At 36.1% G+C, this 17,258-nt stretch overlaps 1 protein-coding gene across 6 annotated transcripts in view; it reads left to right on the forward strand.

Annotated features, from left to right (window-relative positions):
- LOC137237675 (uncharacterized) overlaps positions 1-17,258 on the forward strand; it is a 123,493-nt gene that overhangs the window by 29,161 nt on the left and 77,074 nt on the right. For 4 of the 6 annotated variants that reach the window (XM_067761662.1, XM_067761660.1, XM_067761664.1 and 1 more), the window contains exon 2: positions 15,469-16,485. In XM_067761662.1, coding sequence (XP_067617763.1) covers positions 16,182-16,485 — 304 coding nt within the window. In that variant the 5' untranslated portion in view covers positions 15,469-16,181. The remainder of the gene's footprint in view (positions 1-15,468; positions 16,486-17,258) is intronic. The other 2 variants (XM_067761659.1, XM_067761661.1) reach the window with 2 other exon arrangements.

The following is a 17,258-nucleotide window of genomic DNA, read 5'->3' on the forward strand; positions in this document are numbered from 1 at the left end:
ATGGACACTGATGATGGCACAACGCCGAAACCGGTTTGTCTCCAAACCAAATTTGACAAGAGTTGACGGAAAATCGTTCCAATATACACCATTTATCTACCCTGTCGGAAAATAAACAAAACAAAATAAGTAACGTTTTATAATTTTCACTATATTTTTGTTCAGTCGGCGCTTCTCTTCCGTTATAATGGTCATGTTCTAGTGAAAAATTGTTTTTTCAACTTGTTGTTGTTGTTGTAGCGATGAGGTTACTCCCCGAAGGTTTTGGGGAGTGTTATCGATGTGATGGTCCTTTGCTGAATACAGATCCGGTACGCTCCGGTAACAGCACCATTAAGGTGCTAGCCCGACCATCTCGGGAACGATTTATATGGCCACATTAAACCTTGAGGCCATCCCTCCCTCCCCACCCCCAAGTTCCATGAGGAGCTTGGGGTCGCCAGAGCCTCGTCTGTTAGTGAAACAGGATTCGCAGCGGATAGGTGAGGTGGACAATTGGGTATGGAGAAGCTATATATTACGCTGGCAACCTGAAGGGTTACGCTACACAGCCCCTGAATCTGGTATTTTAGTCGCCTCTTACGACAGGCATACCTACCGCGGGTATATTCTGACCCCCTAACCCGCTGGGGAACTAAAAGTTTGCTACTTTTTCTGATTCTGGTTTAATTACAATGCAGAAGCAGATTAAAAGCTAGGTGGGTGAGGATTCTTTTGAAATAAGAACATATTCAAATAAGCGTCTAACCCATCACGCGAAAGTTTTTTGTTTTTGTAATGATTGAAATTTGCTGTAAATTTACTAGTTAGCCATAAAGTCAATCGATCTTATGACCATTTGAAGTTATCAAAAGGCCAGGTGATTTTATGAGAATGCGAAGTGGTCACAACATCAAATGACATTTTGGTGATTGACCTTGTATCACCCCACCAGATTGTGCCAGACGCCTTATATGGCCACATTAAACCTTCAGGCCATCCCTCCCTCCCCACCCCCAAGTTCCATGAGGAGCTTGGGGTCGCCAGAGCCTCGTCTGTTAGTGAAACAGGATTCGTCGCGGATAGGTGAGGTTGACAATTGGGTTTGGAGAAGCTATATATTGCGCTGGCAACCCGAAAGGTTGCGCTACACAGCCCCTTGAACCTGGTATTTTAGTCGCCTCTTACGACAGGCATACCTACCGCGGGTATATTCTGACCCCCTAACCCACTGGGGAACTAAAAGTTTGCTACTTTTTCTGATTCTGGTTTCATTACAATGCAGAAGCAGATTAAAAGCTAGGCCGGTGAGGATTCTTTTGAAATAAGAACATATTCAAATAAGCGTCTAACCCATCACGCGAAAGTTTTTTGTTTTTGTAATGATTGAAAATTGCTGTAAATTTACTAGTTAGCCATAAAGTCAATCGACCTTATGACCATTTGAAGTTATCAAAAGGCCAGGTGATTTTATGAGCATGTGAAGTGGTCACAACATCAAATGACCTTTTGGCCATTTTGGCCATTAACCTTGTATCACCCCACCAGATTGTGCCAGACGCCTGGTGGAGCTTTTATAGATTATTTTTGAAGCTGGCTGCTATTGTACTCACCCTTGCAATAATCTGTCGGTAGCCTTGAAAACTTCCTGGGTCAAAATCATAGCAGCGTCATTTGAATTAAAGGGAAACACCATCGTTTTGGGCTCAAAAGCTGCATGTATATTAAGACCTTAGTTGCGGCTTTATGCTTTGAACGTGATCGCGATAGTGTACTCAAGTCAGAAGTTTAGCTGCCGTTAAGGTTCGAAATTCAAATAGTTAAACGGAGTGGTCTGTGATTAGGCGTGCAAGGGAGAAACATGAGATTGAACAGCTAATAGGTTTCGAGGAGTTGTCCTAAAGTGACAGTGCTTTGCCGGATATGAATAATATGCGATCGGGTAATGTAACTTTCTGTCCCTGACTGTCATACGGACGATTTCACATAACAACATTCAACTTTCTACGTTGATTAACCTCCTCCTTCCTTTAGGGAACTTGGGGTCGACAGAGCCGTGCCTGAGAAATATGAGTGCGTATTAACTATGTAATACTTTCAACTGAATTCATCACGATTAAGCTGCACAGCCAATTACACTTGTCTTTAATTCTTAGAAAAATAGTCAGAATCGTTCAGGCTTGTACATATGAACTAAATGTAATTTTCGGGTAATGCTATGTCTTCCGTGGAATCCTTTTTTTTGGAAAAATGGCCGACAATTGTCGACTAATAAAATAGGCCAAGCTAAGACGGTTATTATATGGTCCTCTGAAAAGGGAAGGCGAGCATGCAATTACGTGCTGTGCTGGTTCCATAAAGGCGGAAGTAGGGTTTGTAGTACGGCAGCATGAGGGTACTAAGTCCGCCTTCAGCGGCTTTTTCAATTGTTCGACTCAGCGGAAATAGTTAAAGAAGTGCTAATTTGGAAGACGAACTTTGCTCATCATACGTACTATTTCGTTTTTCCTTTCACGATGAAAAAAAAGAAAGTGAAAATTTCGAACTAATTGCTGTGTACTAAATATACCTCGCATGACAAAAAAATAATAGGTTCCGCAACGTAAATCATCTAGCATTTAAAATAAGTGCCATTCAGCAGAAACCCCTAAATAATTTTTACTTTTTTAGGTCATACTTTTGAAAGCAGCTATATAAAACGTATGTAGTAGCTACTTATACCATTAAAGTTAAAAAAAAAGAAATTAAAAATAAAAGTTATAATAATTTTAAGTAAGAAAACTTGGGATGTGCATAAACAGAGCACTAAAATCTTCTTATTTTGAGCTGTTTCTGATCTTTATCTTTTGTAATTATAATTTTCTCTTCCATTTTCGCTTTCAGCTCTATATAAAATAAACGTCTTGCGCTCATATTAAACCAACTTGATAATCATTTAAGTACGTAATTTGTAATGACGTTATAATTTTATGTAAAACAAGTAAAGGTGTCTAAGTTCGGGTGTAACCGAACATTATATACTCAGCGTGACTTTCAATTGCACATTTTATCTCAGATAAATTACTTTTCTACATAACACGTGGCACCCTCCGTTAAAAAAAAATGTCTCCCCATTTCCTCTTACAATAAATCTTGATAAGTAAAATATGATTGATTCAAAACTATTTTTTGCTAAGTTATAGCTTATTATTCTACTCTACAACCCTTTTAAACTTGTTTTAAATCTAAGTTGCCGTGGTCTTTAACCGATCCCATTTTTACTAGATATATTTTCTGCTATAAGAAAAATATGTGTACACAATTTCATTACGTTATGTTAATTTTTCTTCGGGTTATGGCTCCCGAAACATAGAAAATTGGTTTGTTATAAAAGGGCCGGTGCCGCACCCATTTTCAAAAATTTTAGTGTTTTCAAATTTAATGTTATAATTCACTTTAGAAAGTAAAATTCTATTGATATAAAGCTCTTTTTTGCAAAGATATAGCTTTTATATAAAAGTAGGCGTGGTCCTTAACCGATTCTGTTAATTTTTCTTCAAAGCATTCCTTATAGTAAAGGCAACATCTCTGCCGAATTTTGTTACGACAGGTTTAACGATTTTTGATTTATGATTAATAATATTTGTAAATTTGATTTTATCACAATTTTTTTTTTTAATTTTTATCAAGAGTCTCAATATCAGTACAAACGTCAAATTTCAACATTCTAGGTGTATTGTTTACTAAATAATCAGGTTTTATGTGTTTTCCAAAATGTTATATATATATAAAATGTGGGCGTGGTTATCATCCGATTTCGCTCATTTTCAATACCAATCTATTCTGGGTCCAGATAAGCTCGTGTACCAAATTTGGTGAAAATATCTCAATATTTACTCAAGTTATCGTGTTAACGGACAGGCGGACAGGCGGACGGACGGACGGACATGGCTCAATCAAATTTTTTTTCGATACTGATGATTTTGATATATGGAAGTCTATATCTATCTCGATTCCTTTATACCTGCACAACCAACCGTTATCCAGTCAAAGTTAATATACACTGTGTGAAAAGCACGCTGAGTATAAAAATATATAATGAAATTCCTAATGCTTGTAAGCCGTGTTCTTTTGTAACAGAGTTGCAAGAGAACGCGTTATGGGTATGAAGAAGAATGTAAACCAAAAAGTCCAATTCGCGTAAATAATACCTATTAACCAACTTCATACAAAACAGAAGAGCTGCACCATGCCCAAAGTCGACGTTTTCCAGTTTCGAACGCCCAAAATTGCCGTGAAAGAAAGCGAAAGAATCGGTTTAACTTCGTTATAAGTAATCCGAAATAGTAAAGACATCACAAAGACTTAGTGTAATCTAAAAGCAAAAAGTAAAATTTTTTTTCTGTCTAGAGGTATTTTGCATAAAAAATTTGGCAAACACGGAACTTGGGTTTGGTTCAAACATAGTATAAATCGTTAGCTTAATGTGAAAATGTGCTAAGTCAACTTTTATGAATTTTACAGGAGACGAAAAAAAATGAATAATTTTTGAAATAAACTTCTTTTTTCAAAACTGTGAATGAGGATACCTTAATTGCAATGCTTTTGAGTGTAGAAGCTTTGAAAAAGATAAATAAAAATCATTTATGCCAACCCAGCAGCTATTTTATGACTTAGCACAATTTTCGCACTCAAAACAAATTTTTTCTCCTGACTTAGCACTTTTTACTCAATATGTTTTCCCATCAATCCTCACCTTTAATGATTGAAATAAAACACTAAAACTATATATTTCACAAAAAATACTATTTATTTGTCAAACCATTTCTAGCGGTTCTGATCTGGACTCTTTTGCCGGATGGTGCGCAGACAATAATTTATATTTAAATTCAAACAAATGCTGTGTTGTGTCTTATTCCAAAAAGACAGCTGCCACACACTTTATCTACAAACTAAATACTAAATCTCTTAATCGTTGTCAGGAGAGTAGGGACTTGGGTGTAATTTGTAACTCCAAACTTTCTTTCTCTAGTACCATTGACTTCGTTGTTTCAAAATTTGTTGCAATGGTTGGATTCAGTAGACGTAACACCAGTTAATTTAAGGACCATATGGAATATTGCTCAATAATATGGAATTCTTTCTATGAATCTAACTCCTATAATATTGAGAGAGTTAAAAAAATTTACATAAATTGCTTTACGTATGCTTCACTGGCCAGACGGCCCATCATATACCAGCAGTGGTCTTCAGGCTTTGCATGACAGAAGAACTTTTATCTCACTCATGCTTGCCTATAATGTAATAAACTTTAGCACGAATTGCTCTGATTTACCTAATTTGTCCATTCCATATATTCCAATGCGTGATCTTCGGTATAATAGATAATTTATCTAAATAACTAATAAAACGAATTATGCTATGAATGAACCTATAACTAGGACTATACATCTTGCAAATCGATTCAGTAGTGCTGTTAATTTTGATAACAGCTTATATAAGTTTAACATGTAATTTTTTTCTATTTTTAAATAGTCTGTAACAAAGCATGTAGTAATGGACATGTAAGAATTGAAGTAGATTATGGTCAGCGCAAAGCATGTATCAAACACCAAATATATGTCTCAATTGGGTGAATCCAATTTCAAGAGGTTGTATAGGCAACCCAGCGCAATATATAGCTTCTCCAACCCAATTTCCAACCTCACCTACCCGTGGCGAATTCTGTTTCATTGACAGCCGAGGCTCTGGCGACCCCAAGTTCCTCATGGAACTAGGGGGTGGGGAGGACGGGATTGCCTAGAAGGTTTAATGTGGTCATATAAATCGTTCCTGAGATGGTCAGACTAGTACTTAATAGTGCTTTGTTACCGGAACGTACCGGATCTATATCCGGCAAAGAACCATCAAAGCCTTTGGGGAGTGTCTTTATTGTTAATGCAATAACAAAAACAACAACATGTTATGTACTTTTAGACTGAATGAATTAAACAAGTAAATAAAATGCGCGCACAAAGAAATGACTAGTTAGGTTAGGTTAGGTTCCCTGATAGAGGAAGCTCACTTGGACAACATGACGGTCCGTTGTGATACCACATATAATAAACTAAACTAACGGTGACGTAGATATAACTACTTAGAGAATCGTTGGGTAGCAACGATAAAGTTCCGAATGATCCCGATCTCAACCTTGGATAGCTCCTCGGGAGATCCAAGTGAGTCACGACCGAAATACTTTCTCCTAGTTCTGGCAAAAGCTGGGCAGTCAAGCATAAAGTGATTTGGTGATTCCACCTCATCATCCTCCATACAGCTGCAGCAGGATGGAGTTTCCAATATATTGAGACGTACCGCATGGATACCCATGGGACAGTGCCCTGTCAAAACCCCAATGACGATTGATAGGTGAGCCTTAGTGAACCCAATTATTTCAGCAGACCTCCTGCCATCCACTTTCGGCCAGAAAGATCTTGATATCCTACAAGACGTAGTGTCCGCCCAACGTTTGCTGAGCTGATTCGAGGCCCAGCTATGGAAGAGCAATCCACAGGTGGCTAGCGGAATCCCGAAATCCCTACAGCCATCTTCATCCGGTTCAGTTGTACCGATTCGGGCTAAGAGATCCGCTTGACAGTTACCCGGAATATCACTATGGCCCGGGACCCAGATAATCTTAATTGTAAAATAATTCGATGCAATCGCAAGTGAGGTCAGGCACTCCCAGACCACCCTCGGTCGCACTGTAGTTGAGCTCAAGGCCTTTATAGCCGCTTGGCTATCAGAGTAGATGTTAAATTCCCTAACCGTAGTAGCGCTGGATAGCATTTCATCCACCGCATCCTTAATCGCAGCAACTTCCGCTTGGAATACACTGCAGTGATCAGCCAACTTAAACTTGCGGCTTACATTTAGCTCTTGACAAAAGACCCCCCGCCGCCAACCTTTCCGTCCAACTTCGAGCCATCCGTGAACAAGTTAACCGGTCCCATGCCCCAGATAATTCCTCTTCTCCACTCCTCCCTCGGGGGAATGACTGGGGTGAAGGTTGTATAGGGAGCGGCCACCGGCATGCAATAGTCCGTCCTGTCCGGGATAAAGTCGAAACTAGTAAGAAGGCTAGAGTGTCCGAAATCAGAAAGCATATAACCCATTTCACGAAGCCTGACCAACGACCGGGCCGCGGCTGCCTTTCCCGCAATATCTACTGGATATTAGCATGACATTCAGTGCCAAGGTAGGTGTTGTTCTCATAGCGCCACTGATACCGATAAGCGCCGTCCGTTGCACTGACACTAGCATTTTGGAGGTGCTCGCCGTGTCCAGTGCTTTCCACCAGACCAGCACCCCATATAGTAGAATCGGTTTGACCACCATCTCATAAAGCCAGTGTACTACTCCTGGCGAGAGCCCCCATCTCTTTCCGATAGCCCCCCTGCAGCAGTACAAGGCAACCGCGGCCTTCCTGACCCTATCTTCCACATTGGGCCTCCAGGACAGCTTCTTGTCCAGAACAATTCCCAAATATTTAACCCTGTCAGTAAGTACCAACGGTACCCCTCCAATCGAAGGAGTTCTGAAGTCGGAAGAAATGACTAGTAATTCAGATTGATATTATTTACTGGTTGACTTAGCACATTTTTTTTGAACAGCTGACGACTTAGCACATTTACACACCATTGCAAACAGCACGTAAAAATGTAAAATTAAAATATTTTTTTGTTGTGATCGATGTATTTTGAATTCAGTTTTAAAACTGCATTAAAATACAGTTTTTTCAAAAAAAGTGACATTTTCACATTAAGCTAACGAAATATCATATTTTATAAACTCAAAAAAAAAAAATAATAATAATAATAATTTTTGTTTTTATTGGGCGCCACTATGTACCCAGTAGTTAATTTTCCCACGTTAAATTTGTTCTGTAAACTTCAAAGAAGTGATTCACTATGTAAGCGATGTTGCTTTTTCTCCAATTGTTACATGTAGGGCGATACAAAATTGCATTGCAGAACTTCACTCTGGGACCAATACGAACAAAAAATATTATATTGGCCGATTGCGAGTATAATTTCTATGGCAGCAAAATCAGATATGGTACGTTGTATTGGTATAGACTTTGCCATCATTTCTGAAGTTGAAGATGTTTGCGACGACCACAAAAAAAGTTGGATAAAAATTTCGATTATTAGTCATTTTGTGACATTCTTTACAATACATTAATTTCTCGAATCTCTCGAAATTTGCGTATGCCTTCCAGTGTTTTCCTCATCGGAATCCCAAAGTTCTGAAAATTTTACGAGGGGACACTAATATTGAGACATACCACTAAAAAATGTCCATATCTAGTAAATCAATTCAGGGAAGATTCAACAAAGAAAACATACATACTGTAACGAATTCAGGAAAGTTCCTGATAATTATGCACCTTCTGCCAACGTTCGAATCGCTGAACTGTCCAATAAATAGCTCCAATATTCAGTATTGCAAAATGGTCTTTATTTGTACTACTTTGGGAGTAATACTTCACAACTATAATAGCGTGTTTAAATCAATGATTAGTCATTCCGCAGCTTGCGCTGCTTTTATACTCTCTGTTGCCTCGTTCCCATATTTCCCCCAAAGTCTAGACGTTTCACCTTCTAGAATAGTTTTATCTCCTGCTTGGTTATTTAGTTATATGCGTGTGTATGTGTGAGTAACAACTATTAGCTGATGACTACATGTGTGTATGTGCGATATCTCTTCACTTCGAGCTGCTGGTTGTGTGTGCGCATGTACATAAATTTGGCTGCTTGCTGTATTTGTTGTTGTCATTATTTACTAACAGCATAGTGATGCTAATATTCGCCACAATACGTATGTTTACGTCTTATGTGTTGAATCTTTGGTACATAGTTTGATCGTTTACTATGTAGATATTGAAATCATTGAATAGTGTATATAAATATTGGAGTCTCAAAGTAGATTTTTTTGAACTTTTTAATTCCGGTGAGAAAAGTATAAGTAGCCATACAAAATTTTTGAGAAAAATTAAATTTTTGTTGGGAATGTCGGAAAATTATCAAAAATGTAAATTTTTTAAAGTTCTCGGGAATGTTTTTTAGTGTATATCTTTAGCTTCAAAAATACGGGGAAGTGAGTACCTTTCCAACATACTGTAACGAATTTACTGCAAATCCTCTTATTTGCAACCCTCTGCTAAGTTCGAATCACTAAACTGTTGAATAAATAACTCCAATATTTAATAATGCAAAATGGCCTTTATTAAAGTACTTCACAATAACACTCAAACTTTGCAACGAATAGCTTGCTAAATAACCAAACTGATTGATAGCTCAAATGAAACTAAACTATTGCCCGACAGATTGCGTGCTTAATCAAAATTGCTTGATAGCTCAAATCAAACTGAATTCCAGCGCCTCTACACTTGCTGCCTTTTATACTCTCTCATTTCAACGTTCGTATCTTCTAGGCGCTTTCATATCCAGAATCTACTAGTTGGCCATCAGCTCTCAAATTTCTCAGCTGTAACTACAATTGCACGATTTTATAGCTTCTCTCATTGCATTCTTTCAGGAGTATCTCAGATATATGCATGTGGTTGTGCCTTGCTTCTCAGCTGCGTGTACCTACATATGTGTAAACATAATGATTGATTCGTTTATGTAGATACAAGTGACTGTCTGCTTTATTGTTGTTGTGACTTCATTTACTTAGCAGCAGACTAGGGATGTGAGTATCACTTAGTATCACTCATAATCGTCACAATACCATATCTGATCTTCCTACGATGAAAATTAAGCTCACAATCGACTGGCAAGGGCTGATTCAGAGTTTTGAGCTCCGATGTCTCAAAAAAGTTTTATGGTACACAAAAAATTCATTTCATTTCATATTTTTTGCTTGTGTTTGTCTCAAAAACACGTTGGCTAAATATTGAAATGAAGTTTTGGATCACCCTGTATGTTTGGAAGAAATTTGTTGAGAAACTCTATTTTTTAGCAACCCAGTCACAGAAGAATGCGCCCATATCTTTTGTTTTAAAACATTCCATCCGCCAACTAGTTGATGGACGTTACTTTGGACTGATATGTGTTTATATGTATATAGGCACATTCACTACTCCAAAGCGTTTTCTCCTTTTCAACTTTGTTTATGCTTAAATAAATATATTTGAGGAGCCATCTATCGTCCATCGTCTATGTTTGAATGTTTGTCTATTGTCATGGTATTAAACGTGCTTTGAATGGCAATTCCTTTGTCGCCGATTCACCTGCCTGCCTTTCACGTGGGTTTATTGAACCTTACTTCTTTGTCAGCATTTTATAAGTTTCATAGTGAGACTTTGACTAATTTCGGTTTGAAATTTGTTTACAAGGCGTCAGTAAGCGTCTATCTATACAGACATGTATGGTATTACATTTGTTTACATTTACACACCGGCAGTTGTTATATATTACGAGGAGGTATGTGATTGGTTTGTTCAGAAAGTAAACAATACCTTGAAGTATAAACACATATGCACATTAGGGTGGTCTTCATAAATCAAATTTCCGATTTTTTTCAGTCTCACCCTTTCAACCGGTAATAGTAAGACAATTAAGGAGTAAGATTTCTCTAAAGAGACTTAAAAAATATGTATCAATTTTATTTTTTTTCTAATACTCATAAATGATAATACATCACTGGCGATATAACACATCAATTTTGTTCTCTATTAGAAATGGTTAAGACGTGTTGCATAAGGGTGACAGTTCAGATTAAGGGACAAGTGCCACCTTCCATAATATAAGTATGTATATTAGGGTGGGCCGATTTGTATGGACGTAAGTTAACCGATATCGCGCCATCGATTTTTCGATAGAATTTCGGTTCAGGAAAAAGGTTCCACTACGCATATACAAAAAATAATTTTCGAGCCTGCGAAATTAATTTTTTTTTTACTTTTTTTCGTTTTTGATTTTTAAGGTTTTTTTCATGACCTACTAAAAAAATTTTCATATGTAGACCCGGTCCGACCCAAAAATGTCCGCTAAAAACGTTGGCGATAACATGAAAATTTTACAATCAAGTTAAACATTTTTTAGTAGGTCATGAATAAAACCTTAAAAATCAAAATCAAAAAAAAAAAAAAAAAAAAAAAAATGAAATTTCGCAGGCTCGAAAATTATTTTTTTGGGTATGCGTAGTGGAACTTTTTTTCCCTGAGCCCAATTCCTATCGAAATATCGATGGAGCGATATCGGTTAATAAATATACCCAGTCTAATGTATATGCTATCTAGGCATTGGTCACCAGGCCGCCGTTTACGACTTATACTGGAACTCGTCACGAGACTGAAACCTTCTTTAACTCGATATAAGCATAGAGTTAGAGGAAGATTATATGTACATAAGTGGTATAGGAGGAGAAAAGAAAAGCAGTGAACGAGAGAAATGTCTTGAAACCATTTTCCAAGTTTGAGCAGGATATATAATACATGTTCCCAACGAAATGAGTCAGGGACCAATCTATTTAAAAAATTTGTTTTTTTATTTTTATTTTCAAATTAAATTAAACTTTTTCATATTTGTTGAAACTTTTTTTGCATTCAAATTAAACATTTTTCAAATCAAATAAAACTTTTTTAAGTCAACTGATAAAATTTAACTTTTTTCAAATCAAATGAAACTTTTCAAATAAAAGGAAAACTTTTTTCAAATCAAATGAAATTTTTATGTATGAAAATTAAACTTTTTTCAAATCAAATTAAACTTTTTTAAGATTTTTAATAATCGGGGATTGCCCATATTGCTTTTTTTTTATAAACAGCAACAAAAACCAAAGTTTCTTTGAAAACCGCCGTACCAAGCATAGCTTTAACACATAATTGCATACGAAGTATGCAATGTGTAAAAGATTAAAATATGCAAAAAGAAGGCAATTGGGAAAGACTTCACAACAGGCATGACGTAGCTGAATGCGTTTACAACCATTTCAACTATCGTAGGGGTGCGAGTTCGACTCCCACTCCCGGGAGAAAAGGCTTTGAAGAGATTTACAAGGTATAATCGAAACAGCTGTCGCCTTGTCCGTCCTGATGTCACGTTGTTTAAATTTTTCCCAAATTATTAAATAAATTAAAAAATTGCTTCAAATAAATGTTTTCATACATTTAAAAAAAAGCAATATGGGCAATCCCCGATTATTAAAAATCATACAAACAGACAAAATTGGTTAATTCGTTGTAGTTCTATAAATAGAACGAAAACAGCAACAAAAACCAAAGTTTCTTTGAAAACCGCCGTACCAAGCATAGCTTTAACACATAATTGCATACGAAGTATGCAATGTGTAAAAGATTAAAATATGCAAAAAGAAGGCAATTGGGAAAGACTTCACAACAGGCATGACGTAGCTGAATGCGTTTACAACCATTTCAACTATCGTAGGGGTGCGAGTTCGACTCCCACTCCCGGGAGAAAAGGCTTTGAAGAGATTTACAAGGTATAATCGAAACAGCTGTCGCCTTGTCCGTCCTGATGTCACGTTGTTTAAATTTTTCCCAAATTATTAAATAAATTAAAAAATTGCTTCAAATAAATGTTTTCATACATTTAAAAAAAAGCAATATGGGCAATCCCCGATTATTAAAAATCATACAAACAGACAAAATTGGTTAATTCGTTGTAGTTCTATAAATAGAACGAAAACAGCAACAAAAACCAAAGTTTCTTTGAAAACCGCCGTACCAAGCATAGCTTTAACACATAATTGCATACGAAGTATGCAATGTGTAAAAGATTAAAATATGCAAAAAGAAGGCAATTGGGAAAGACTTCACAACAGGCATGACGTAGCTGAATGCGTTTACAACCATTTCAACTATCGTAGGGGTGCGAGTTCGACTCCCACTCCCGGGAGAAAAGGCTTTGAAGAGATTTACAAGGTATAATCGAAACAGCTGTCGCCTTGTCCGTCCTGATGTCACGTTGTTTAAATTTTTCCCAAATTATTAAATAAATTAAAAAATTGCTTCAAATAAATGTTTTCATACATTTAAAAAAAAGCAATATGGGCAATCCCCGATTATTAAAAATCATACAAACAGACAAAATTGGTTAATTCGTTGTAGTTCTATAAATAGAACGAAAACAGCAACAAAAACCAAAGTTTCTTTGAAAACCGCCGTACCAAGCATAGCTTTAACACATAATTGCATACGAAGTATGCAATGTGTAAAAGATTAAAATATGCAAAAAGAAGGCAATTGGGAAAGACTTCACAACAGGCATGACGTAGCTGAATGCGTTTACAACCATTTCAACTATCGTAGGGGTGCGAGTTCGACTCCCACTCCCGGGAGAAAAGGCTTTGAAGAGATTTACAAGGTATAATCGAAACAGCTGTCGCCTTGTCCGTCCTGATGTCACGTTGTTTAAATTTTTCCCAAATTATTAAATAAATTAAAAAATTGCTTCAAATAAATGTTTTCATACATTTAAAAAAAAGCAATATGGGCAATCCCCGATTATTAAAAATCATACAAACAGACAAAATTGGTTAATTCGTTGTAGTTCTATAAATAGAACGAAAACAGCAACAAAAACCAAAGTTTCTTTGAAAACCGCCGTACCAAGCATAGCTTTAACACATAATTGCATACGAAGTATGCAATGTGTAAAAGATTAAAATATGCAAAAAGAAGGCAATTGGGAAAGACTTCACAACAGGCATGACGTAGCTGAATGCGTTTACAACCATTTCAACTATCGTAGGGGTGCGAGTTCGACTCCCACTCCCGGGAGAAAAGGCTTTGAAGAGATTTACAAGGTATAATCGAAACAGCTGTCGCCTTGTCCGTCCTGATGTCACGTTGTTTAAATTTTTCCCAAATTATTAAATAAATTAAAAAATTGCTTCAAATAAATGTTTTCATACATTTAAAAAAAAGCAATATGGGCAATCCCCGATTATTAAAAATCATACAAACAGACAAAATTGGTTAATTCGTTGTAGTTCTATAAATAGAACGAAAACAGCAACAAAAACCAAAGTTTCTTTGAAAACCGCCGTACCAAGCATAGCTTTAACACATAATTGCATACGAAGTATGCAATGTGTAAAAGATTAAAATATGCAAAAAGAAGGCAATTGGGAAAGACTTCACAACAGGCATGACGTAGCTGAATGCGTTTACAACCATTTCAACTATCGTAGGGGTGCGAGTTCGACTCCCACTCCCGGGAGAAAAGGCTTTGAAGAGATTTACAAGGTATAATCGAAACAGCTGTCGCCTTGTCCGTCCTGATGTCACGTTGTTTAAATTTTTCCCAAATTATTAAATAAACTTTTTTAAGTCAAATCAAGCAAAACGTTTTTCAAATCAAATGAACGAAATTCTTTTTCAAATCAAATGAAACTCGTTCATTTCCAAGTCTCAAATAAAAAAAAACTATTTGTAAATCAAATGAAGCTTTTTCAAATAAGATTAAATCTTTTACAAATCAAACGAAACTTTTTTCAAATGAATGAAATTTTTTTTCAAAATAAATGAAATTGTTTTCAAATCAAATTAAACTTTTTTCAAATCAAATGAAATTTATTTCATATCAAATGAAACTTTTGAAATAAAATGAAACTTTTTTGAAATCAAATGAAACTCTTTTCAAGTCAAATGAAAGGCTTATCAAATTAAATGAAACTTTTTTCAAATTAAATGAAACTTTTTTAAAATCAAGTGAAACTTTTTTTAAATCAAATAAAACTTTTTTAAAACCAAATGACAAATAAAATTTAACTTTTTCAAATGAAATTTTTCAAATCAATGAAACTTTTCTTCCTTTAAAATTAAACTATTTGAACAAGTTTCAATTGACTTGTAAAAAGTTTCAGTTTTGGTAATTTAGTTTTGTCAAAAATCGGTTGAATTGAAGATTTTGCGAACATTAATCGTGACCAAGGCGAATCCATACCAGGTGGCAAAGCGAATTCAACCAATTCGGCTTGCAGAAGAATGTCAAGTCAAAAGAAAATTTTAATTGATTTCGATTAACTGACATATTAAAGTACAAGGCGTTGTATGGAAAATAATCAAGAAGAAGCATTGAGCTGTTGGGATAACAACACTTGGTACTGAATTCGCCTTGATCGTGACACAAGATTTCTTGAATCTTTCGCTGAGAAATCGCGCTTAAAAATTTTTTTGAGATACTGCTAGCCTCCAAAGTTAGAAAAACTTAAGTTATCACATTAGATATTCAGCGTAATTCCCGAAACTAGAAACATGTTAAAAACCTAGAATTGCAAATAATCGGCTCGAGAATGATTACAATACTAAGAGGGCTAGTTAGTTATCTAGGATTATACAAATCCATACCTATCGTTAGATTTTTTTGGGTATGAGTTTGAATGGTTGTATTTAGTAGTAGATAATTTTATGTTTACACAATATTTTTCTGTAATTATGGGTATAACTATTTATTACTTTGTTACCTGAGACTAATCAAAATTTTCACGCTTTAATTTCAGGGTAAACATCAAAATTAAGTGGAAAGTGAAATTTGTTTACTAAAAAATAAATATAAACAAAGAATCTGCGGTGCCAAAAACACCAACCCAGCGGACGCGAGCAAAATATAATAAAAAGGTGTAGATTATGCTATAACCATAACAACAACAAACCGTAAAATCAACACTACTAACAAATGTAACAGCTGTCAAATGTGCAAATATTACGACTATGACGCTGACATTCATTCGAAATAAAATTGAACTCAAATGGCCTTAACTTGACTGCTGTGGCACATTAAAGCCAAAAGCGTTAAAAAAGTAATACGAAAAAGTTTACTTCATAAATATTAGCTACAGCTGCGAGTTGCTATGAATTCACCTTTCAGTTAACTTTATACCTTGCAAAACTCCCTCCGTTGGCCAATTTTAGCCTAATATTTTACACATTTTTTTTTTACTTTCGACATAGACCAAGCCTCAAACGTGCAAGCGACTACGAGAAGCTATCAAGCTATTTGCCAGCGTGTACAGCACTTTCCGTTCAATAGGAAGGGTGTTGCACGTTGCTGGTCAACACAACAATAAAAGCAATAACAAATTTAAAAAAAAGGCGGACAGCAAATAACAGCCTTCCTGCGAGGCTGCCTGCCTGCTTGGTTAGGTTGCCAGGCCGCAAGTTTTATTATAATAAAAAAAAAAAAGAGAATTCGCAAAAAATAAAAAACAAAAAAATGACAACAACAACACAACCAGACATCAATACAAACACTGCAGCAACAACCACCAACGAAGTTGCGGGTTACACTGCAACTGTGGGACGTACTATTGGCAACAATCCCATCAGGACCGGCACTGACACCGTTGCTAGTGGTGATGTTGACAACATTGTCGGTTCACCGTTAACATCGTCTAATAGAAATTCGAATAGTCACACCAATAGCTCAAACAATTTCTACAGTAATTCATCAAATTCCAATTCAAATATTGGCAATAATGGCAGTACAACTGCGACAGCAACAACAAATAATCAACGCGGTAAGTAACAGTAGTTGAGTAAGTAGTTGTTGTTGTAAGTAAAATAATTTCAAATTTGTTTACGGGCGCTTGAAGTTAATAACAGTAATTATTATAAAGATCTCGCGATGGGAAAGTTAATTTGGATATTTGTACTCAGTTGGCCTCAGCGCGTAGGTCATAGTTAGTGGTACTATTCACGATTAGGTACTTGGGTTGGGAAGATTATGTACTGCTAACCAACGAAGAATCACCTTTGCACACAAGAGAACAATAGAGAGACTGAGTAGGCAGTTGAAAAGTGAAGTACTCTCTAGATAGACAAAAACTATACCAAATACGTCCCCCTTCATTTTCTTCCTTCCTCGATAAAAATACTTTCTTAGCCGGAGCGTCATCTTTCATTTGCATTATAAAACTATCGAGAGTAAATTTCGATGGAGATTGGCAAATGTTTGTTATTATATCAGGGACTTCCTGGTGCAAGTGCGTCACATTCGGCGAAGAAAAATAGTATCATGGACCCTTCTGCAAAGCAGCGTCAACAACACTGTAAGCCTTTGGTACGAAGGAACGAACACATGTTCCATATTGTGGCGAATTACACAGGTCAACAAAAAAAATTTTTTTTTGTACATGGGTTTTGCCTTATATATTCGGATTCTTTGTTCAATTCTATAAAAAAATGCAATTACGAATCAAAAATATTTGGTTTTGTAGAAGTTATAGCGATTTGAAAATTTTGCATTTTTGCACCAGGCTAATATAGGTCTTTTCGCGCTATTTCGGTCGAT

This window comes from Eurosta solidaginis, chromosome 1, assembly GCF_040869045.1.
Source record: "Eurosta solidaginis isolate ZX-2024a chromosome 1, ASM4086904v1, whole genome shotgun sequence".
NCBI classification, from domain to species: Eukaryota; Metazoa; Arthropoda; class Insecta; order Diptera; family Tephritidae; genus Eurosta; species Eurosta solidaginis.